At 36.0% G+C, this 23,735-nt stretch overlaps 1 protein-coding gene and 1 non-coding gene across 2 annotated transcripts in view; one reads left to right on the forward strand and one right to left on the reverse strand.

Annotated features, from left to right (window-relative positions):
* Positions 1 to 974: 974 nt before the first annotated feature.
* On the reverse strand, positions 975 to 1,046 carry Trnad-guc (transfer RNA aspartic acid (anticodon GUC)). The gene has a single exon. It is a non-coding gene; the product is annotated as a tRNA-Asp (tRNA).
* Positions 1,047 to 2,096: 1,050 nt separating this feature from the next.
* The window catches only part of LOC106162626 (uncharacterized), a 29,132-nt gene continuing 7,493 nt past the window's right edge, over positions 2,097 to 23,735 (forward strand). Inside the window, exons 1-13 of the mRNA XM_086997648.1 lie at positions 2,097 to 2,148; positions 9,054 to 9,209; positions 10,053 to 10,151; positions 10,817 to 10,915; positions 17,892 to 17,981; positions 18,288 to 18,386; positions 18,693 to 18,791; positions 19,085 to 19,183; positions 19,416 to 19,514; positions 19,770 to 19,868; positions 21,117 to 21,215; positions 21,480 to 21,578; positions 21,867 to 21,965. Of these exons, the coding sequence (XP_086853774.1) occupies positions 9,069 to 9,209; positions 10,053 to 10,151; positions 10,817 to 10,915; positions 17,892 to 17,981; positions 18,288 to 18,386; positions 18,693 to 18,791; positions 19,085 to 19,183; positions 19,416 to 19,514; positions 19,770 to 19,868; positions 21,117 to 21,215; positions 21,480 to 21,578; positions 21,867 to 21,965 (1,221 nt within the window). The 5' untranslated portion in view covers positions 2,097 to 2,148; positions 9,054 to 9,068. The remainder of the gene's footprint in view (positions 2,149 to 9,053; positions 9,210 to 10,052; positions 10,152 to 10,816; positions 10,916 to 17,891; positions 17,982 to 18,287; positions 18,387 to 18,692; positions 18,792 to 19,084; positions 19,184 to 19,415; positions 19,515 to 19,769; positions 19,869 to 21,116; positions 21,216 to 21,479; positions 21,579 to 21,866; positions 21,966 to 23,735) is intronic.

A 23,735-nucleotide genomic window follows, 5' to 3' on the forward strand; every position in this document is an offset into this window, starting at 1 on the left:
GAAATATATATTTATTATATATATTTTTTTCATTTAAAATTAATTTCTCCTTTTTATTCTGTTTTTCCACATTTTTTGAGAAAAAAAAAAAAAAAAAAAAAAAAACGTGGATGTATTCGGTCTTGAAAAACAACCGTTCTTGGCTGCCTTAATAATAAGCCCCTGGTGAGAGAATATATATGCCTCAAAACTCAACCCATAAAAACTCCGCCTAGCCAAAGTTCTTATTACATGTCCCGGAAAAACTTGACGTTTAATCGTAAGGCTCTTTTATACAAATAAAATCATTTTTAGCTTATCTTTGACAGCTGAAGTAAGACACACGACTATTAAGTCGACTTGACTGTTTTTATCTTCGGGCGTTTTAACGTGGTAACTAGTGTTATTTGGCTTAGAGTGAAACAGGAACTTGTTTAACAGTGCGGTAGGTGGGACGAGATGATTGTGTTAACTGGGTGAGACAGCCCACTGGAAAAAAAAAGCGCAAGTCCCGTATGAGACTCATAAAATACTTTGTAAAGAAGCAGACCGACTCAAAATAATAAAAGAAATTGGTAAATATATGAACAGATGTAATAAGAAGAGGTTTTTCCGGACTGAGGATACTGAAGCCAGGTCTCCTGCGTCGCAGAGCAGGATACTCACCACGATGGGGCCTTTAATACCGTAGTAGAACTCGAGGAATACAAGCAACGAATTGGAGAATTTAAGATAGAATAAAACATCAACTTGAAACTTAAGGAGAGCTCTTTGTAAAACGCTGTTTGTACCCTCAACACAATCGAATACTGAATAATTAGATAGATTAGTTGAATTTAAATCACACAATTACGGACAACATATGCAATATCCAAAACGAGCCATCTTCATTAATGTTGAACGAGCATGAGATACTTTCAGGCAGCATATTAGAAATATCAAATTTGGATATATTTTTTAAATGGGAATGAAGGAAAAAAAAAGTAAAACAGTGCCTCGCCGACGGGGAATCGAACCCCGGTCTCCCGCGTGACAGGCGGGAATACTCACCACTACACTATCGAAGATTAGTTGCCTAATCTATTTTCTATGCACTTCATGGGAGTCAGATCTTGATAATGTCACACACTTTTATTTTTGTCACCTATAAACATGTGCTGGGTTATGACCGTCGATGCATAAAAATCTCAAATAAATGGATGATGATACTATATTGACAATTAAGTCCCGTGAAACAAATGAAGTAATAAATAAATATTAAATACATTTGTTTTGCTCAACTCTCGCTGGACAAAGACTTACCTTACCTCCCTGTATGATTTATTCAGAATCTGGTAAAGCTTGCAAAGAGCGCAGATAATACTTATTAACAAGTGTCTGAGAAAAAAATTCAGAACAGGGGGATTCCTTACAATACAAACTTTGTGAAGTGAATTTTAGAGAAGAAAATTCACTTTTTACAAGACTGTAAAAATGAAAACTGCTCTCCACTTGGGACTCTGTAGGTTGTTCCAAAATTGGATAAAAAATGTAAGATTTAAGATGATCAGGGTGCCTGCTCTCTAAAAAAGATTTAAAAACGGCACAGTAGCAGAGGAAATTCTTGCAGTTGCATGGTTAGCGTAATCACACAACTGGGCACCAAGGCTAGGCAATAGTCCCTGTTTGACTAAGGGCGCATTCCCATAGATTTTAGATCTATCTATCCCCGTGGGGAGTCTCACTAGATTACTATCAGATAATCCGGCTTAAATGTCCGTCCCGCCTACTACAAGCTGTAAGGGGGTAATTAACTTTCGTGCCCGCTCGGCTGACAGCTATTTAGCGTGAACCCCCAGGGAGGTAGGTCGATCTAGTTGGATCGATCTAATCTCTGAGAATGGGGTCTAAGACTGGGTTCCCACAGATTTAGATCGATGCATCTGGATCGACCTAACTCTCTGGGGGTTCACGCTGCTAAATTGCTGTCAGCTTCAGGGAGCCAAGCGCGCACTAAAGTTAATTACCTCCTTACAGCTTTTGACTAAAAAAATAACGCCATCATTTTTTTTTTTCAATCTACTGGGGTAATTTGAGGTGTGGAAAAATCACAGTTGGGGATTCCCCGTAAAGTCATCTTGTAAACAAGATCGAACGAAGCTACAACAGGAAGGTCTGCGGAGGTTTAAGGTAATTTTTTCACTTTTATCATAAAATATAGCAACGCATTTTATGGTCGATATATAAATGGTGATGTAAAGATATGAAATGCAATGTTAATTATTACGAGCTTCTCTCATTACTGTACCAAGTCGTGAAGACATCGTTCGGTCGTCTCGGTCGTCTACAAAATGGCGACCATGTTAGGGGTACGTTACTAAAGCGCATGACGGTAAATAATCTCTAAAGGTCGTTTCACAAAGTTGTCATTAAAAGCATGAATTACTTTGAAAGGGGGAACTAAGCTAGCCTATAATATCATTTAATAGCACTAGATATAATACCATTAAATGCAGGGTGATGCATGTTAACTTTTTTAATCTTCAAAGTATATCTCTTTAATCATATACCCAGTAGGTCTATTAATATTATGGAGACCCAATGTTTCGGATTGTTCAACCCAAATACCATATTAGATGGTATTTGGGTGGACGGATCATGTTTTAAAAATGAGACGTACATGTACGGACTGTATTCAAAACCAACAACAACAAATATCACCTTCAAAATAACGAAAACGAAAGGCACGGTCTTTTATTCGAACAAGTATGAAAGAAAAATAGCGCCATTATTTTCCTGTTCAAACTTATATAATATTTGGAAAATTTCCAATTGAATGGGGGTTCCCCTTGACGTCATCTTGTTAAAAAGACGGATTGCAGCTATGAGTGAAGGTGGGTAGAACCTTCAGAAGTTTAATTTAATTTATCAAAATTATAAGACCTCGCCTTGCCCGCACGAAAACGCAGTAGATGCTCCAGCGCAGTAGACTACTGCAATCATACTGCAAATATGCCTCAAATCTGCTTCGCATTGGGAGCTAATTAGCATATTTGAAACATGCTTCTATCATGCTGCTAATCTACTGCATTAATGCTCCTCCTCTGTACAACCCTATGTAATTTTTGAAGTAGAATTGCAGTAGGGTATACTGCATTTCTACTGCAAATATGCTCCACACCACTACTGCGTTAATGCTTCTTTGCTACTTCGATACTACTGCATTTTCGTGCGGGTGGATTTAATGATAAAAATGTCAAATTGCAATATTTTATAGATCGTAAGGAAAATGCACGTTATTTAAATTATGGCACAGCTAGTTTAGCACACATAATGAGTAAAGGAAGTCTTCGATCCTCTACAAAATGGCGATCCATGTTACTAAGGCCCATGACGTCAATAACTCTAGTTTACCCTATAAGGTCATTGCACACAAATTCAATAGTCATTCAATGAATAAATCATGACTGTAAAAATGAAAACTGCTCTCCACTAGGGACCCTGTAGGTTGTTCCAAAATTGGATAAAAAAATGTTAGATGTAAGATGATGAGGGTGCCTGCTCTGTTGTAACAATAAAAATAAAGATTAAAAAACGGCACAGTAGCAGAGGAAATTCTTGCAGTTGCATGGTTAGCGTAATCACACAACTGGGCACTAAGGCTAGGCAATAGTCCGTGTTTGACTAAGACTGGGTTCCCACAGATTTAGATCGATGCAACTGGATCGACCTAACTCTCTGGGGGTTCACGCTGCTAAATTGCTGTCAGCTTCGGGGAGCCAAGCCAAGTTAATTACCTCCTTACAGCTTTTGACTAAAAAATATCGCCAGACTAGAAAAATAACGCCATCATTTTTTTTTTTCAATCTACTGGGGTAATTTGAGGTGTGGAAAAATCACAGTTGGGGATTCCCCGTAAAGTCATCTTGTAAACAAGATCGAACGAAGCTATAACAGGAAGGTCTGCGGAGGTTTTAGGTAATTTTTTTCACTTTTATCATAAAATATAACAGCGCAGTTTATGGTCGATAAATAAATGGTGATGTAAAGATATAAAATGCAATGTAAATTATTACGAGCTTCTCTCATTACTGTACCAAGTGGTGAAGACATTTTAATTTCGATCGTCTACAAAATGGCGATCATGTTAGAGGTACGTTTCTAAAGCGCATGACGGTAAATAATCTAGTTTACCTCTAAAGGTCGTTTCACAAACTAGTCATTAAAAGCATGGATTACTTTGAAAGGGGGAACTAAGCTAGCCTATAATATCATTTAATAGCACTAGATATAATACGCGTTAAATGCAGGGTGATGCATGTTAACTTTTTTAATCTTCAAAGTATAGATCTTTAATCATACACCCAGTAGGTCTGTTAACATTATGGAGACGCAATGTTTCGGATTGTTCCATGTCGTTCGATATATTAGATGGTATTTGGGTGGACGGATCATGCTTTAAAATATAACGTACATGTACGGACTGTATTCAAAACCAACAATAACAAATATCACCTTTAAAATAACGAAAACGAAAAGCACGGTCTTTTATTTGGAGAAATATGAAAGAAAAATAGCGCCATTATTTTCTTGTTCAACCTTATATAAAATTTGGAAAATTTCCAATTGAATGGGGGTTTCCATTGACGTCATCTTGTTAAAAAGACGGATTACAGCTATGAGCACAGGTGGGTAAAACCTTCAGAAGTTTAATTTAATTTATTAAATTATAAGACCTTGCCTTGGATTTAATGATAGAAGTGTCAAATTGCAATATTTTATACATCGTAAGGAAAATGCACGTTATTTAAATTATGACACAGCTAGTTTAGTACACATAATGAGAAAAGGAAGTCTTTAAGTTCGATCCTCTACAAAATGGCGATCCATGTTACTAAGGCCCATGACGTCAATAACTCTAGTTTACCCTATAAGATCATTGCACACAAATTCAATAGTCATTCAATGAATAAATCATGACTGTAAAAATGAAAACTGCTCTCCACTAGGGACCCTGTAGGTTGTTCCAAAATTGGATAAAAAAATGTAAGATGTAAGATGATGAGGGTGCCTGCTCTGTTGTAACAATAAAAATAAAGATTAAAAAACGGCACAGTAGCAGAGGAAATTCTTGCAGTTGCATGGTTAGCGTAATCACACAACTGGGCACTAAGGCTAGGCAATAGTCCGTGTTTGACTAAGACTGGGTTCCCACAGATTTAGATCGATGCAACTGGATCGACCTAACTCTCTGGGGGTTCACGCTGCTAAATTGCTGTCAGCTTCGGGGAGCCAAGCCAAGTTAATTACCTCCTTACAGCTTTTGACTAAAAAATATCGCCAGACTAGAAAAATAACGCCATCATTTATTTTTTCAATCTACTGGGGTAATTTGAGGTGTGGAAAAATCACAGTTGGGGATTCCCCGTAAAGTCATCTTGTAAACAAGATCGAACGAAGCTACAACAGGAAGGTCTGCGGAGGTTTTAGGTAATTTTTTTCACTTTTATCATAAAATATAACAGCGCAGTTAATGGTCGATAAATAAATGGTGATGTAAAGATATAAAATGCAATATAAATTATTACGAGCTTCTCTCATTACTGTACCAAGTGGTGAAGACATTTTAATTTCGGTCGTCTACAAAATGGCGATCATGTTAGAGGTACGTTTCTAAAGCGCATGACGGTAAATAATCTAGTTTACCTCTAAAGATCGTTTCACAAACTAGTCATTAAAAGCATGGATTACTTTGAAAGGGGGAACTAAGCTAGCCTATAATATCATTTAATAGCACTAGATATAATACGCGTTAAATGCAGGGTGATGCATGTTAACTTTTTTAATCTTCAAAGTATAGATCTTTAATCATATACCCAGTAGGTCTATTAATACTATGGAGACGCAATGTTTCTATTTGTTCCACCCAAATACCATATTAAATGGTATTTGGGTGGACGGATCATGTTTTAAAATGAGACGTTCATGTACGGACTGTATTCAAAACCAACAATAACAAATAACGAAAATAACAAAATAACGAAAACGAAAAGCACGGTCTTTTATTCGGACAAGTATGAAAGAAAAGTAGCGCCATTATTTTCCTGTTCAAAATTTCCAATTGAATGGGGGTTCCCCTTGACGTCATCTTGTTAAAAAGACGGATTACAGCTATGAGTGAAGGTGGGTAGAACCTTCAAAAGTTTAATTTAATTTATCAAAATTATAAGACCTCGCCTTGGATTTAATGATAAAAATGTCAAATTGCAATATTTTATAGATCGTAAGGAAAATGCACGTTATTTAAATTATGACACAGCTAGTTAAGCCCACATAATGAGTAAAGGAAGTCTTTAAGTTCGATCCTCTACAAAATGGCGATCCATGTTACTAAGGCCCATGACGTCAATAACTCTAGTTTACCCTATAAGGTCATTGCACACAAATTCAATAGTCATTCAATGAATAAATCATGACTGTAAAAATGAAAACTGCTCTCCACTAGGGACCCTGTTGGTTGTTCCAAAATTGGATAAAAAATGTAAGATTTAAGATGATGAGGGTGCCTGCTCTGTTGTAACAATAAAAATAAAGATTTAAAAACGGCACAGTAGCAGAGGAAATTCTTGCAGTTGCATGGTTAGCGTAATCACACAACTGGGCACCAAGGCTAGGCAATAGTCCGTGTTTGAATAAGACTGGGTTCCCACAGATTTAGATCGATGCATCTGGATCGACCTAACTCTCTGGGGGTTCACGCTAAATTGCTGTCAGCTTCGGGGAGCCAAGCCAAGTTAATTACCTCCTTACAGCTTTTGACTAAAAATAACGCCAGACTAGAAAAATAACGCCATCATTTTTTTTTCAATCTACTTGGGTAATTTGAGGTGTGGAAAAATCACAGTTGGGGATTCCCCGTAAAGTCATCTTGTAAACAAGATCGAACGAAGCTACAACAGGAAGGTCTGCGGAGGTTTTAGGTAATTTTTTTCACTTTTATCATAAAATATAACAGCGCAGTTTATGGTCGATAAATAAATGGTGATGTAAAGATATAAAATGCAATGTAAATTATTACGAGCTTCTCTCATTACTGTACCAAGTGGTGAAGACATTTATATTTCGGTCGTCTACAAAATGGCGATCATGTTAGAGGTACGTTTCTAAAGCGCATGACGGTAAATAATCTAGTTTACCTCTAAAGATCGTTTCACAAACTAGTCATTAAAAGCATGGATTACTTTTACCCCATTCACACTACAGTTGCAAAAATGCGCATTTCTATAATCCGAATTTTTCGTTAGGAATCCGATTCGGTATTGCGTTCACACACGCTAAGCGAATCCGAATCCCACGTTGAAAATTTCAGGTTTAACTTCCTGTTTTGAACACTCGCGCATGCGCCGCACAGAAAATCTTAAAATACCAACAACAATTTGTGACGACAAATGCAACTCTAAAGACATTCCAGCATTCTTGAGAAGTATAAGATGGCAAAATAAGTTTGTTTCCTCATGTTGTAGTGAGTGGCGACCTCCAAATACGTTTGGTGCAATCGCTAAAGTAATAAACAAGCGTTCATAGATACCCGCACTTATCTGCACGCATGTGCAGTTAGATCTGTACAGGTGTCGATTCCGGTAAGTTATCCGGATCGCGCTTAGAAATCCACCTCGCTTGCAGGATTTTGAAAATGCGCATTACAAAAATCCTCTTGCGTTCACACTACTGCATTTATTCGAATTGTGACCTAATTCGCAATTTATCCGGATAACTGAGCGTAGTGTGAACGGGGTATTTGAAAGGGGGAACTAAGCTAGCCTATAATATCATTTAATAGCACTAGATATAATACGCGTTAAATGCAGGGTGATGCATGTTAACTTTTTTAATCTTCAAAGTATAGATCTTTAATCATATACCCAGTAGGTCTATTAATACTATGGAGATGCAATGTTTCTATTTGTTCCACCCAAATACCATATTAAATGGTATTTGGGTGGACGGATCATGTTTTAAAATGAGACGTACATGTACGGACTGTATTCAAAACCAACAATAACAAATAACGAAAATAACAAAATAACGAAAACGAAAAGCACGGTCTTTTATTCGAACAAATATGAAAGAAAAATAGCGCCATTAATTTCCTGTTCAAACTTATATTATATTTGGAAAATTTCCAATTGAATGGGGGTTCCCCTTGACGTCATCTTGTTAAAAAGACGGATTACAGCTATGAGCGCAGGTGGGTAGAACCTTCAAAAGTTTAATTTAACTTATTAAAATTATAAGACCTCGCCTTGGATTTAATGATAGAAATGTCAAATTGCAATATTTTATAGATCGTAAGGAAAATGCACGTTATTTAAATTATGACACAGCTAGTTTAGTACACCTAATGAGTAAAGGAAGTCTCTAAGTTCGATCCTCTACAAAATGGCGATCCATGTTACTAAGGTCCATGACGTCAAGTTACCCTAGTTTACCCTATAAGGTCATTGCACACAATAGTCATTCAATGAATAAATCAGTACTCTGTTATTCCATCTAACCCTAAATGTTAATTGCATGGTGAAACTACAGGGTGATGCATGTTTTAGCTGTTTTTGAATCTTTAAAAGAAAAGTGCATAAACATATACCCAATATAATGGAGATGCAATTTTGTATTTTCCCACTTTCAATTCAACATCGGTTCCCGAAGGGGAATCATTACAGTTACGATGGATTATGAAAATTCAGTACTAAGATACAAGGAGGAGACTAATGTAAAAAAACGAACAATATATATCATGCACGTGACGTTATCAGATGATATTTGGGTGGACGAAGAGTGATTAAAAAAAGGATAAAAGGCTAAGGATTGTATTCAAATCCAACAATAACCACCTCAGAAATAACGACTAGGAGCACTGTTTTTTAGCCAAACAAAAAAATTTTTTTGAAGTAGAGATTTAAAGCGTGCATAATGAATTCGTATATAGGTCTATTTATTACAAGAAATTTTATTCGATTTATTTGACAGAATATTGTATGGTATCTAACTTGTAGGTAACTCTAATAAGGCTAAAGAAGTTTATCTCTGTTGAATAGTCCCTGGTCTTCCCAATGGCTGCATCTGGCCCTGAGACACAACCTTGGATGGAGACTATCCATGTGGCTGCAGAGTTGGGAGACTTCGACACAGTGTTTCGACTACTAGAGAGTAATATATGCGTCGTAAACGAGAGAGGGGGCATAAACCGTTATGTAAGTATGACCAACACTGAACATGAAAACAGTATTGAGAAGTCACCACCCACAGATTAAAATAATAGTTTCACAGTAAAATGCCACATATATCTTTAAATGTTTTAACGGGTGAATAATAACGATTATTATAAGTACTTAAACTTCATAATATTATTAATAAGTTAATAATCATCAGATCAACAGGTTTTATACTTACATGTACGTAGGCCAGTGATGTATGATGTTATTCATTTAAGAAACATGTGTATGAAGATGTTGAGTCAATGAAAAAGTAACATCCACAGAAACTCAATTATCAATGTTTTTTCTGACAACAGGTTAGTGAAGTGAAAGACAAAACAAAACAGTGTGCATAGAATATATAAAAAATGATTTAAAAGTATGTTTGACCACAACCAACTGTCCTGTTGTACAAGTTTTCATAGGCGGAGGCATGTAAGATTTTGCGGAACGTGCCCTAAGCTGACAACCTGTTTCAATCGAAGCTCAACTACTCTCTACAGCAGCTTCGCTTTTCCTCTGAATTTTGACTCTATTTTCACTGTGTTTACCAAAACTCAGAAAACTGTTTAAAAATAGAGAGTGCCACCAGCTGGCGAGGTTGCTCCCGGAAATGGGGAATCGTCGCTAAAATGTAGCACTATTCGAGGTATTTTTGCATATATCCGAAAGAGGTCTTGGTGGCCAATACTGTCCAATACTTGCTCAAATGTGCAATGGCGAACATCATCTTGTTTGCCTTTAGTTGTTGGTAGTCGAACATATTTCACTATTTTTCAATCAAATTTTTAGTACATTTTCAATGTAACACAGGTTACAGAAAACATTATTTATTTTCAGGGGCGTCGGAGACCTCTTCATTGCGCTGCTCAGGGTGGTCACTGCGATGTAGCAGCTCTCCTCATTCAGCACGGAGATGATCCTTGCAGTACAACCTCTGTAGGTATACATTTGTAACCATATACTGGGAATATACATGTGCCTCCTTGTCATTCCGTAAGTTGTGGTTTATTTTATGCAGAAATTGAACATTTAAAGTAAACTTCATTTGTAAACGGATCTGTAATGGTTTCATTGAAACGTGTAATTAGTGACAGTTGGTTGTGATCAAAAATACATGTACTTTTAAATAGTTTTGATTTACTGTGTACATTTTTTAAGTAGTTCATTTAAATGCCTCAGGACCATATGCAGGGGTGCCTCAAAAGTTATGGAGATCGTGATTTTATAATCTACGCCCCAAAAGTGTGAAATGCCCTACCAGATTTTATTAGACCACTTTAAATCTCTTTTAAAGACCCACATTTTAAATTCTGTCTATATCTCTTAGATTTTTTAAAATATATATATATATATATATGTATTTTTAATAAGATTGAGTTTTCGTAGTGTAAATTTTAAATGGTTTCCAATGCGAGTTTATGATTCAAATATTGTAGTCATTTTAATGATTTTAGTATATTAGCCATTATTGTAAGGCGCCTTGAGATAGAATATGTAAGGCGTCATATAAGAATCGTATTATTATTATCATTAAATGGCGTAGTCTACATGCACATGTCTGTATGGTATGTATATATGGTATTAACATTATCTACTTTCAGTATGGGCGAACACCGCTTCATTTTGCTGCTGAGGGTGGTCACAGCGATGTAGCAGCACTACTCATTCAGCACGGTGCTGATCCCCGCAGTACGGATATGGTAGGTATATGTGTGGTACTTGAAAACCCACCCTTCATTAGATTTCCTGTGCTAATATGCAGTAATCGAATAATCTAAATGTATATATCCGTGATATAGTTTATTTACACTTACACGACCCGACTGTGACATGTTCTTAATCTTCATTGCGATGAAATTGTCCCAAACTGTAACTTCGAAATAGACTTAACTCTTAATTCAAAAAACTAGTGTTATATCCTTGTATCAAAATATATAAGTTTCAAAATAAGTAACCATTAGTTTGGCGTGATAATTTTGATGCTGAAAATCGTCCTTGAAAATTTAACCCCAATCCAACCAAATGACTCATACAAAGGTAAAAAACTAAAATGTGCTTTCATAAGCAAAACATTTAAAAAATCTTTCAAATTTACTGACGTTTATTGTTTTCATTCAATAATCTCTTTTTCATTTGACATGGCATTCATGCACCGTGACGATGCCTATCATTTATAGGTGAAATGAAAACAAAGTGATATTTCAGGGCTGCGAAATATGCGAGTTCATTTAGACCATGACTGAGTACGAGACTAAATGATTGAAAATTGCCAAAATCTCGCAGCAGAATTACACGCATTCGTCATTGAATATACATATAAACGTTAGTTGTGATCACTTTTTGACGATGCACTTGTGTATTATATCTACGTTTTCCCAACCTGCAGATATACACAAGCACATCGCCTCTTTGAGGAGCTGTCATTTGTTGATTAAAACACTTGCTTCAGTTTACCGTACATTCTACTTTGGAATGCATTATTTGAATGGCACTGCATATACATGTGTGTGTGCTCTTGTGCACGCATTCTAACCGAGGACACACACCCGCCCGAAACCCACTAACCGAGGACACACCTCCAACCGAGGACGTCCTCGGTTGACATAAGCAGTGGAATGCATAAAGGGGCCCATTTCAAGTTAGGTGGTGAAATTTGACGCTATTCTGAGCCAGTCCTCGGTTATGCTGTATAGCGCGGGCCAAATTCCCGCCACGAGTGTATCAGAAATACTGTCCAACTTTTTGTCTGAAATCGGGCTATACACACGCGTCCTCGGTTGTGCTGTAAAGGGCGGACCAAATTCCGCGTCCTCGGTTGTGCTGTAAAGGGCAGACTAAACTGAAACTAATGTTATATCTCAGATGTCTATATATTCAGTAAGTTCATATTTTTAAACTAAAGGTCTTTTTTATCAAATTAAGCTCTCCTAGGCCGTTACGTAACTACATAACTATCATCGCACTGTACGGCACGCTTCTTTATTAGTACAACTGACTTGGAGTGGTTTAAATAAAGAAAAACTGTCTGAATTTGTGGCTCACTCGGTAGATCTTAGGACCGACAATCTTTTGAGGGTGCAAGAATTACTCTGAAGTATCAAATAAACGTACCGGTAGCCTACGTTAATTAATTTTCCAAATTTCTTCCCGCCGGTACGCTCCATTTTCACCCAGTACGCTTATTAATTTTTCAAAATTCTTCCACCCGGTATGTTTATTTAATATATATTGTACCGGTGGGAAATTACACAAGTACAAGTCACGCTTTTTATTTTCTTAAATTGAAGTATAATGAGAAGAAAATTGAGATCTCAACTCATTACCAACAGCACTGGAAAGTAGGTCAAGCGGAAGTCGCTCTCTGAACACAACAGTACATGCGTCACCTGATTTCAGTTCCTATAAATAGACGTGCTTTCCCTTCAACAGTGACAACTACTCATGTACATCGATCGAATGATGCAATGTCGCAAGGTGATAGGATCATATTTATAGCTAAGGAGGTCATTTAAAGTGCAGCAAAGAAGTTGTGCCTGTTTTCAAACGTCAATTATTTCATGCCGATTTGTGATTTAAACGATGTTAAATCACATTTCTATGTAAGATAAACCCTTAGGAGTTTACAGGTATGCAAAACGAACCTTCTATCTGAGAATAAATTTACTATGAATAACGTCTCCGTATGGCTCTCGGAGGCGGCTTAGGTGCGACATATCTGGGTCTTCGGCCCCTGACGATTATGAAAATTAACTCATGGCAAATATATATATATATATATATATATATATATATATATATATATATATATATTTTTTTTTAAATAAATTAGATATCCCGTTTTTAAGATTAATTATAATACTGAGTGAATTTTACCTGGTGAATTTTTTTTTTTACAATGATCAATAGCTACCTTTTTTTCTTTCTCTTCTTCTTCTTTACTTTTATTTATTTATTTCATTTTTTTTTTTTTTTTTTGGGGGGGGGGAGTGGTGCAAAGGTTTTTTCCACCCAGTACTTTTATTCCATCCAGTACTTTTATTAAATTTCGAGATTTTTTACACCCAGTACTTTTATTCCATCAGTACTTTTATTAAATTTTGAGATTTTTTCCACCCAGTACTTTTATTCCATCAGTTCTTTTATTCGATACTTCAGAGTAAATGAAAAGGGTAAATGGATCGTCCATAAACCCCCTTTACACTGGGGCGGCGTCCTTTGTGCGACCAAGAAACTGGCATCACTGTGGTCGTAGAAAGGAGGTACAAGCATTGCTTTGGTTGAAAAAAATGAATATTTGGTGATTGGCCAGTTGTCAGAAAGTTAAGTATTATAATTTTGTACTCTCAAATGGATCCGTACTACAGGACGCAGAAAGGACGCCGTCCAGTGTAAAGGGCCCCTTAGCTAACTATGAATTAATCTACCCCTGACAGTTTGAAGAAGGCTATGACATTATGAAACATTTATTATTACATAATGGCTCTGCGAACTACAGTCACTTCTTTTCACCTGTAGATCTGACCTGTTTGTTATACACCTGGCTGCTAGAATAAATACTAAATCTAACAACTGAAGTGAAATTATATTTTGAATGGGCCCCTGTCGGTCCATGTCGCTAACACAGAGCACACATATTCATAAACACCGCATTTGCAAGAACCGCTTTGTGAAATAAAAAAAGAAAAAAAAGACGCCCCGACAATTACGCGTCCTGATATATAGGCCTACAGTTCGGATATGCACACGGCAAAAAATATTAAGGGACCGTTCCCAGATCCTATCGTACTAACTATGGATCGATCTCTCCCAGAAGGAATGCTATATAAATTGCAATCAACGTAATCAGTGTGATCTGGCCAATTTTACAAAGTTGCTGTTTTTCCCTTTTCTCAGCATAATATTATATGCGATGCAACATTTTAAAGAGAACCGATAGGTCTATTTTCATGAAACTCACAGAACTGATGAATATTAGTTAAACGCAGGTCAAGTTTGAAAATCTTCATAATGGGCTGCTTTTTTTTTTTCAGAAAATTTGCTGTTGTTTTTGCTTTTTTCAGCATACATGCAACACTGTAAACACAGTTCAAGGAGAAGCAATAGGTCTATTGTCATGAAACACACAGAACTGATGATTATTAGTAAAAGGGTTGTCAAGATCAAAAATCGGCATATCCGGGCCATTTTTTGTCAAAAGTTATGCTGTTTTTTTTCTGCCATTTTCAGCATATAAGTAACACTGTAAGCACATTTCAGGGAGAACCGATAGGCCTGTTGTCATTAAACTCACAGGAGTGATCAATGTTACCAATATACAAATCAAGTTTGAAAATAGGATTGATTGGTTGAGTTTTGTGGAAGTTGTGCCTTGTTTTGATATATATAAGTGGTTTTCCTCAGATTTGATTGTCAGGCATGTTGACAGTTTCGTTATTGAACTAACTAGATATGTAAATATGTTAGTGTTTGTCTGAAATTTTCTGCATCTTTACAACATTGCTAGTTGATTATATAAATATGACGGTAAACATGTTATCATGTACTGTGTAATACAGTGTCTCAAAATGGAGGAAATGGGGTGATTATTTTCAAAAGTTTTGCATTTTTTTTCTCCTTTTTTCAGTGTACATGCAACACTGTAAACACACTTCAAGGAGAACCAATAGGCCTGTTTTCATGAAACTCAGAGAACTGATGATTATTAGTAAATTAAAAAGAATGATCAAGATTGAAAATCAGCATGACCAGGCCCTTTTCTTTCAAATGTTATGCTGGTTTTTTTTCAGCATATATGTAACACTGTAAGCACATTTCAAGGAGAACCAATAAGCCTGTTTTCATGAAACTCACAGAACTGATGATTATTAATAAAAGAATGTTCAAGATTGAAAATCAGCATGACCAGGCCCTTTTCTTTCAAATGTTATGCTGTTTTTTTAAGCATATAAGTAACACTGTAAGCACATTTTAGGAAGAACCAATAACTTAAAGCCTGTTTTCATGAAACTCACAGAACTGATAATTATGAGTAAAAGAATGGTCAAGATTGAAAATCAGCATGACCAGGCCCTTTTCTTTCAAATGTTATGCTGTTTTTTTTCTGCGTATAAGTAACACTGTAAGCACATTTCAGGGAGAACCAATAAGCCTGTTTTCATGAAACTCACAGGAGTTATCAATGTTATCTATATACAAATCAAGTTTAAAAATAAGATTGATTGGTTGAGTTTTGAGGGACTTCTGCTTTTATTTGTATATAAGTGGTTTTCCTCAGATTTGATTGTCAGGCATGTTGACAGTTTCGTTATTGAACTAACTAGATATGTAAATATGTTAGTGTTTGTCTGAAATTTTCAGTATCTTTACAACATTGCTAGTTGATTATATAAATATGACAGTAAACATGTTATCATGTACTGTGTAATACAGTGTCTCAAAATGGAGGAAATGGGATGATTATTTTCAAAAGTTTTGCATTTTTTTTCTCCTTTTTTCAGTGTACATGCAACACTGTAAACACACTTCAAGGAGAACCAATAAGCCTGTTTTCATGAAACTCACAGAACTGATGATTATTAGTAAAAGAATGGTCAAGATTGAAAATCAGCAAGACCAGGCCCTTTTCTTTCAAATTTTATGCTGTTTTTTTTTTTTTTTTTTTTTTTTTTTCAGCATATATGTAACACTGTAAGCACATTTCAGGGAGAACCAATAACTTAAAGCCTGTTTTCATGAAACTCACAGAACTGATGATTATTAGTAAAAGCATATTAGTAACACTGTAAGCACATTTCAGGGAGAACCGATAGGCCTGTTGTCATTAAACTCACAAGAGTGATCAATGTTATCTATATACAAATCAAATTTAAAAATAAGATTGATTGGTTGAGTTTTGAGGGACTTCAGCTTTTATTTGTATATAAGTGGTTTTCCTCAGATTTGATTGTCAGGCATGTAAACAGTCTCATTATTGAATTTACTAGATATGTAAAATGGGTTGTTTGACAATTTCTGCGTCTTGACAATATTACTAGTTGATTATATAAAAATGGTGGTAAACCTGTTATCTTGTATTGTGTAAAAAAAGTGCCAAAATGGAAATGAACTCGTATCATTGTAGTTTGTCAGATTCAATCATTCACAATGTTCGGAATGGAGGAAATTGGACATTTAAACTTGTTATATTGATATTTTTGCCATCTCAACAATTTTCTTAGTTGATCATGTGAAATGGCAGTAAACTGTATTATTTTATGTAAAAAAGTTAAAAATGGAAAGAAACCCATTTCAGTACAGTGCTCTCTTGTATACATTTAGCATTTTCAAAGTATGACTTTGGAGTTCCATGAACCTGAAAACCTTTGCTAGTCACATTTTCTGAATATTCATGATACTAATATTTTATTATAAAAAATTGATGATCATTATGCTGTTAAGCATTATATAATATTGCATCAAATTGGAAGAAAGCACAATTTTGGGTGCTGCTGGCATGATGTCCTCAATTGTAAAATTGTGTACTGTGCAAGTCTGTATCCAATGGACGACACTTTGTGTTATCAAAATATAAAATTCATGATAATAAAAGAGTGCTAAATAGAAAATAAGCATTATGAAAATAAAATGTTTGAAAACGAATTTCTTTGGTCTTTTATTTTTTTTCATCAGTATCCTTTCTTTTCTTAAATTAATTGATGTTTTATCTCATAATCTTCAATTCTAAAAAAGTGGCAAAGCCCAGCATTAAATATTGTATAACTGTTCATTTAATCATCACCTCTGGTGTTATTTTGGAATTTACCTTAAATATGAAAGAATTTCATAAAAATGTGAATTGCTGCAAAGTAACGCTATATAAAATTTGCTTTGCATTAAAAGTACAATCATTATTACATGTAGATGCATGCATGTCCTCGGTTGTAATGTGTAGTGTCTGTCCGTGTGTGTGTCCGTGTGTGTCCTCGGTTAGAATGTAAAATTCTTGTCAGCAAAAAATTAGTTTTTATAAAAAATTAATTTATAACATTCATACTCGAATAGATTTTACCCTAAATTGAATGTTTTTATTTTGATTTAACCAAGGAATAAGATGTCCTCGGTTGTATGGTGTTGTGCTGATGTCCTCGGTTGGTACACATAGACAAGTATGTGTGTGTGTGTGTGTGTGTGTGTGTGTATGTATCAGGACAATCCCCCCCCCCGGACAATTCCCCCCCAGACTATCCCCCCCAGGACAATCCCCCCACCTTTACCAGAAGAATAGGTGGTTATACTTTGATCAGATATTTAATAAATCTTCCTTTACTTGTTCTCCATGAAAAGGGAATTTGTTATGAAATAATTTGTTTCATGATGGAGTTGTATAATCACATTAAAAATAAAGTGGATGAAATGTTTTAAACTTTACACTTTTTACTTAATATTTGTATATAAATATATATTTCTTTGGGGGGAATCGTCCGGGGGGAATTGTCCCGGGGGGGGGGGATTGTCCGGGGGAGGAATAGTCCGGGGTGGAATTGTCCAGGGGGGGGGGGGGGGATTGTCCTAGAATCGTATGTATGTATGTATGTTTGTATGCATGTATGTTTGTATGTATGTATGTATGTGTGTGTGTGTGTGTGTGTGTATGTATGTGTCGTATGCGGCTTCATTGAAAACATTGTGCATCTTCAGATGGAACGCACACCTCTCCATGACGCTGCTAGCCGCGATGTGGCAGATCTACTCATTCAAAAAGGGGCTGATTGCCACAGTAAGGATGGGGTAAGTGTTCTTGTATATGTGCTACTTGAAATAACCTACCTCTCACTTTTTTGCCTTTTTTCATATGCAATATTCTTCATGTTGTTGTTCTTTGACTTTCGGCAGTAATAAACTATTTCAATTGGTTTTTCTTATTGAACACTATATATGGATTCTGAATTTTTTAAACCTGTATAAAGCGACGGTTGTGGTCGAGCAATTATCGAAATACAGTGTCACCTGTGCCGCTTGCTTGAAAGAAGCATAGAAGCATAAAACATATTTTGTACGATATGTAACTTTATTCTAAGTGTTGTGTATCTTCAGAATGGTTGTACACCTCTTCATTGCGCTGCTTTGGGTGGTCACTGCGATGTCGCAGCTCTACTCACTCAGCGCGGAGCTGATTTCCGCAGTAAGGCTAAGGCAAGTAGGGCCTATACTTCAATGTATGCTACTGGAAATACCCCTACTCTTCGCTATTTTATCGTTTTTTATGTGCAGTATTATTAGTCGTCTACTTGTTCTTTGGCTTTCGGTAGTCATGAACTATTTCAGTTGCTTTTTCTTTGTGAATACATGGGTGCTGTAATATGTTTAATCTGTATAAAACAAGTTGGTTGTGGTTTACTGTGCCACCTTTGCTGCATGGTTGATAATGGACCATTGTAGAAGCATAGAATATATTTTTGTACGATATGTAACTTTATTCAAAGTGCTGTGTATCTTCAGGATGGTTTTACACCTCTTCATTACGCTGCTTTGGGTGGTCACTGCGATGTAGCAGCTTTACTCATTCAGTGCGGAGCTGATTTGCGCAGCAAGGATAAGGTAAGTGCATGTGCATGATATTTGAAATAGACCCACTCCTCACGATTCAATCTGTTGTCTTTATTCAGCAATAACATATTTTGAATGCTTTTTTATTTGTGAACATTTTAAATGCATGGGTATTGTAACACCTTATTAAAACTTGTACAACAAGACAGAAGATTGTTGTCGAACATACTTTCAAATTATTTTAATATATATTCTATGCGCACTGTTTTGTGATGGTTCATTGTAACAGCATAGGGATCTTTTGTATGGTTTGTCGCCTCAATGTAAATATTGTGTATCATCAGAATGATCGCACACCTCTTCATCACGCCGCTAGCCGCGGTCACTGCGATGTAGCAGCTTTACTCATTCAGCACGGAGCTGATGTCTGCAGTAAGGATAAGGTAAGTGTATGTGCATGATATTTGAAATACACCTACTTCTCACTACTTTATATGTTTTTTTCATATGCAGTCTTCTTCTTTTTCTTGTTCTTTGGTTTTGGCAGTAATAAACAATTGTTTTTTATTTGTGAACACTATACGATAGTTCTGTAATATTTATAACCTGTATGAAGCGACATTTGGTTGTGGTCGAACAATCATCAAATTTATTCAAAGCGTTGTTTGTCTTCAGGAAGGTTATATGCCTCTTCATTACGCTGCTGAGTGTGGTCAGTATAATGTTGCAGCTTTACTCATTCAGAAAGGAGCTGATCACCGCAGTAAGCATAAGGTAAGTGTGCTACTTGAAAAATACCTACTCCCGATTTCATCTGTTTTGTATATGTAGTGAAAATATTCTAAATATTTTTTTATATTTGTTTTTATCTAAATATTTTTTATGTGTTTAAAACGGTCCCCGTCAAACATTCTAATATTTTCAAATTATTTTGATATATACTGTGCATAGTAATTTGTAATAGTTAACTGTAAAAGCATACGTATCAGTGTGTTTGGTATGTAAACATAATACATCGTGTTATTTCAGGGTGGCTGGACACCTCTTCATTGCGCTACTTGGGATGGCCACAGGGATGTAGCAGAGCTTCTCATTCAGCAAGGAGCTGATCCCTGCAGTGAGGACAAGGTACGTATTTGTGTGGTTCTTGAAATATACCATATCTTCATTAGTATGCCAGTTTTTGTATGCACTGATTAGATATTTAAAGTTCTTTCATTCGTGAACATTATATGGAGGTTATTTTTTTATTTTTTTAATTTTTTTTTGTTAACATGGTCGCTAATTTTGAGATTAGGACACAATTGAGTTTGCTGATATGCAGATTCAGATTTCTTTATTCATATAGCCTTACACCTTCACAAATAAGGTACAATCATCGGACTAATACAACTAACTACATCTTTACACAAGTAAAAAAACAACACAGTTATATAAATAAGTAAATATGCAGCATTATTACATATATAAATTACGAATAACAAACGGCGACGAGTCTGTCTCTCACACACTTTGAAACATCTGCCCTGTCTGTTGGATCATACAAAGTGATGGCGTATTGAACGGATGCCAATGATGTAATCAATATGTTTTTTTTTATCTTATAGATATTTTAATTAAAAATAATAAAAACTATTACAATATTTATTAAATAAATGTTTTATATTAAGAAAAGCACCAAATAATATGTGTTGTAATTTATTGAGTTATTTAATTGAGCAGCAGACATAATCTGACATCAATATGCATCCGAAACCTTAGAGTGTTTATGATAAAATTCCTTTGACTGCATTATTTAACAAAAACAATGCAAATCATGTTTGTGAGTTTACTGTCAGAAGACGTCTGCACAATCGCCATCATTTTAGCAGGGTTTCTCTTAGGAGAACAATGATCAAGTCAATGTTGAGACCCCTGTTTGTTTGTTTCTCATCAACATAACCCAAAAAGTTATGGATGAATTTCGATGGAATTTCCAGGGTAGGTCAGACATGGATTAACTTAGAAGTGTTTAGTTTTTGGTGGTCAATAATCAATCAACAATCAATAATCAAAAATAAAAAAACAGAAAATTATGGACCGATTATGATGAAATATTCAAGAACTGTCAGAAGTTGGCCAAGGAACAGATGATTTTTGGTGGTTGTCCGGATCAATAATCAATCAATAATCAATAATAAAAGATAAAAAAAAAACAAAATCATTATAGAATGAAATTTTAGGGCTGAAACGGCATTGGGTGGAGACTTTGCTGCCTTAGCGGAGGTTTGCGCTCTCGGAGTGCTTTTCTAGTTTGTAATGGTTCGTTTAAATGGCATAGTAGGTATATCTGTCTGTATGGTATGTCGCTTTATTGAAAGCACGGTGTATCTTCAGGGTGGTTGGACACCTCTTCATTGCGCCGCTAGCGGCGGTCACTGCGCTGTAGCAGCTCTACTCATTCAGCACGGAGCTGATGTCTGCAGTAAGGATAAGGTAAGTGTATGTGCATGCTATTTGAAATACACCTACTCCCCACGATTTGATCTGTTGTCTTTTTTCAGCAATGAAATATTTAAATGCTTTTTATTTGTTTTCATTATAAATGCATGGTCATTGTAATATTTTTTATTGAAACGTGTATAAAACGACAGTTGACTGTGGTCGAACATGCTTTCTATTATTTTGATATACAATGCAATATAATGGTTAATATTTATAGGATAAGGCATCTGTTTGTAAGGTACGTAAACATTTCAGGGTGGCTGGACACCTCTTCATTGCGCTGCTTGGGATGGTCACAGCGATGTTGCAGATCTTCTCATTCAGCACGGAGCTGATCCCTACAGTAAGGAAGATGTACGTATATGTGTGGTACATTCCACACATTCTTAATAGTTTATTAACAGTCAACATATAAATATCATATCTACATCATCGTCATTACCAGCAATAATGTTCTGGTATGTCATCTCTATGAGACGGTGTTTTTCGTGGAAGAACACAGTTTCGATTGATTAAATTATCTGCGTGTACACCCCGTTTTATAATGGTTCGTTTTTGTGGCACAATGTGTTTGTGTGTGTGTGTGTGTGTGTGTGTGTGTGTGTGTAATGTCGCTTCAAAGAAAACATCTTATACTTTCAGAAAGATCGCACACCTCTTCATCACGCCGCTAGCCGCGGTCACTGTGATGTAGCAGCTTTACTCATTCAGCACGGAGCTGATGTCTGCAGTAAGGATAAGGTAAGTGTATGGGCATGATATTTGAAATACACCCACTCCCCACGATTTGATCTGTTGTCTTTTTATTATACATACATAACTACATAGCTTTAAATCTGATTGGGTTCAGCCAGTGGGGGGGGGGGGGGGGGGGGGGGGGGGGGAGTGCCTCAGGGCACTAAATTAGGTCCCATTCTTTTCCTTGCAATGATAAATGACCTGAAAACTTGTTCAGACATTAAGTTTGTCGATGATACCTCCATTTACGAAATTTGCAAATTTGGCAAAACACCGCATCTACCACAAGCAATAGACCAATTGGCTGACTGGGTCAAGCAAAACAAGATGAAACTTAATGTAAAGAAGACTAAGTCGATGGACATAAATTTTACCAAGAACTGTAATCTTACAATACCAACATTGGAAATAGATGGTGAACGTGTAGAAATGGTCAAAAAGTTTAAGATACTTGGTGTTATTTTAACCCCAGACCTCAAGTGGGCTGAACACATCCAAATCATGTATGCTAAGGCATGTTTAAACCTCTTTTATCTCAGACAGCTAAAGAGGGCAAAACTGGACATACAAGATTTATTAACTATTTACCAGTCTGTAATAAGATCAGTTTTAGAATATGCCTGTCCAGTATGGGGACCAGGTCTGACTGCTGAGCAATCTGAATGTCTAGAGTCAGTTCAAAAGAGAGCCTTAAGGATTATTTGCCCTGAGCCCGTATTCCAAGATGTTCCTTAAAATAGGTCTAAGGTCAGCTTTTATAAAGGCTTCCTTTGATGAGGTGTTCCTTGGTAAAGGAAGGCCTAATGAAATGGTATTCTAAGACCACACTTTAGCCTCTCCTTTGATAAGGAATTACTTTGACAAAAGTCAGCCTTTAGGTAAGGGACACTGACATAAAGGAGCTCCTCATTGGTTAGAGTAGGTCTTTGTGACACCCTCCTCGTTAAAAACGCCTCAGTAATGTTGTATAATTGGGAACAACTGATCAACTTCAGTCATGCAACAGCGCATATGGACATTATCACTGCATGTGGATGTTTTGATCTAAGCCAAATTTAATGAATAAAGCAAGTATGCCAAGAAGAGAAAGGAATGGTTTGGAGGATGAGAAAACCAAAGTCGTAGACCCTTTTCTGATATCGAAAAGCAGCTACTGATGCAACTAGTCAACAGAGAAAAGCCTATCCTCGATCAAATGTATTACTTCCGCCAAGGAGGTTGTTTTCACCCCTGTTTGTTTGTCTGTCTTTTTGTTACCTCCTCCAAGGAAGTCATGTTTCATCCCTGTTTGTTTGTCTGTCTGACTGTCTGTCTGTCTGTTTGTTTGTTTGTCTGTCATCAACATAACTCAAAAAGTTAAGGGCCGATTTTGATGAAATTTTCAGGGTAGGTCAGAAATGGGTTATATTAGAAGTGATTAGTTTTTGGTGGTGATCAAGATCAATAATCAATCAATTATCATTAATCAAAAATAACTCAAAAAGTTATGGACCGATTTTTATGAAATTTACAGGGTAGGTCAGAAATGGGTAAACTTAGAAGTGGTTAGTTTTTGGTGGTGATCCGGATCAATAATCAATCAATAATCAAAATTAAAAAAAAACTAAATCATTATAGAATGAAAACTGGGTGGAGACTTTGCTCTAGGAGTGCTTTTCTAGTTGAATTTAATGATTTTGAATTTAGGTAGGCACGTTGGTTTACATAGTCCTCTATGAAGCTGATTTTCACAAGAGAACTGTACACGATGGCTGCTTAAGGAAGACTAAAAGT

This window comes from Lingula anatina, chromosome 10 (assembly GCF_051362555.1).
Source record: "Lingula anatina isolate TDL-2025a chromosome 10, LinAna3.0, whole genome shotgun sequence".
Taxonomy (NCBI): domain Eukaryota; kingdom Metazoa; phylum Brachiopoda; class Lingulata; order Lingulida; family Lingulidae; genus Lingula; species Lingula anatina.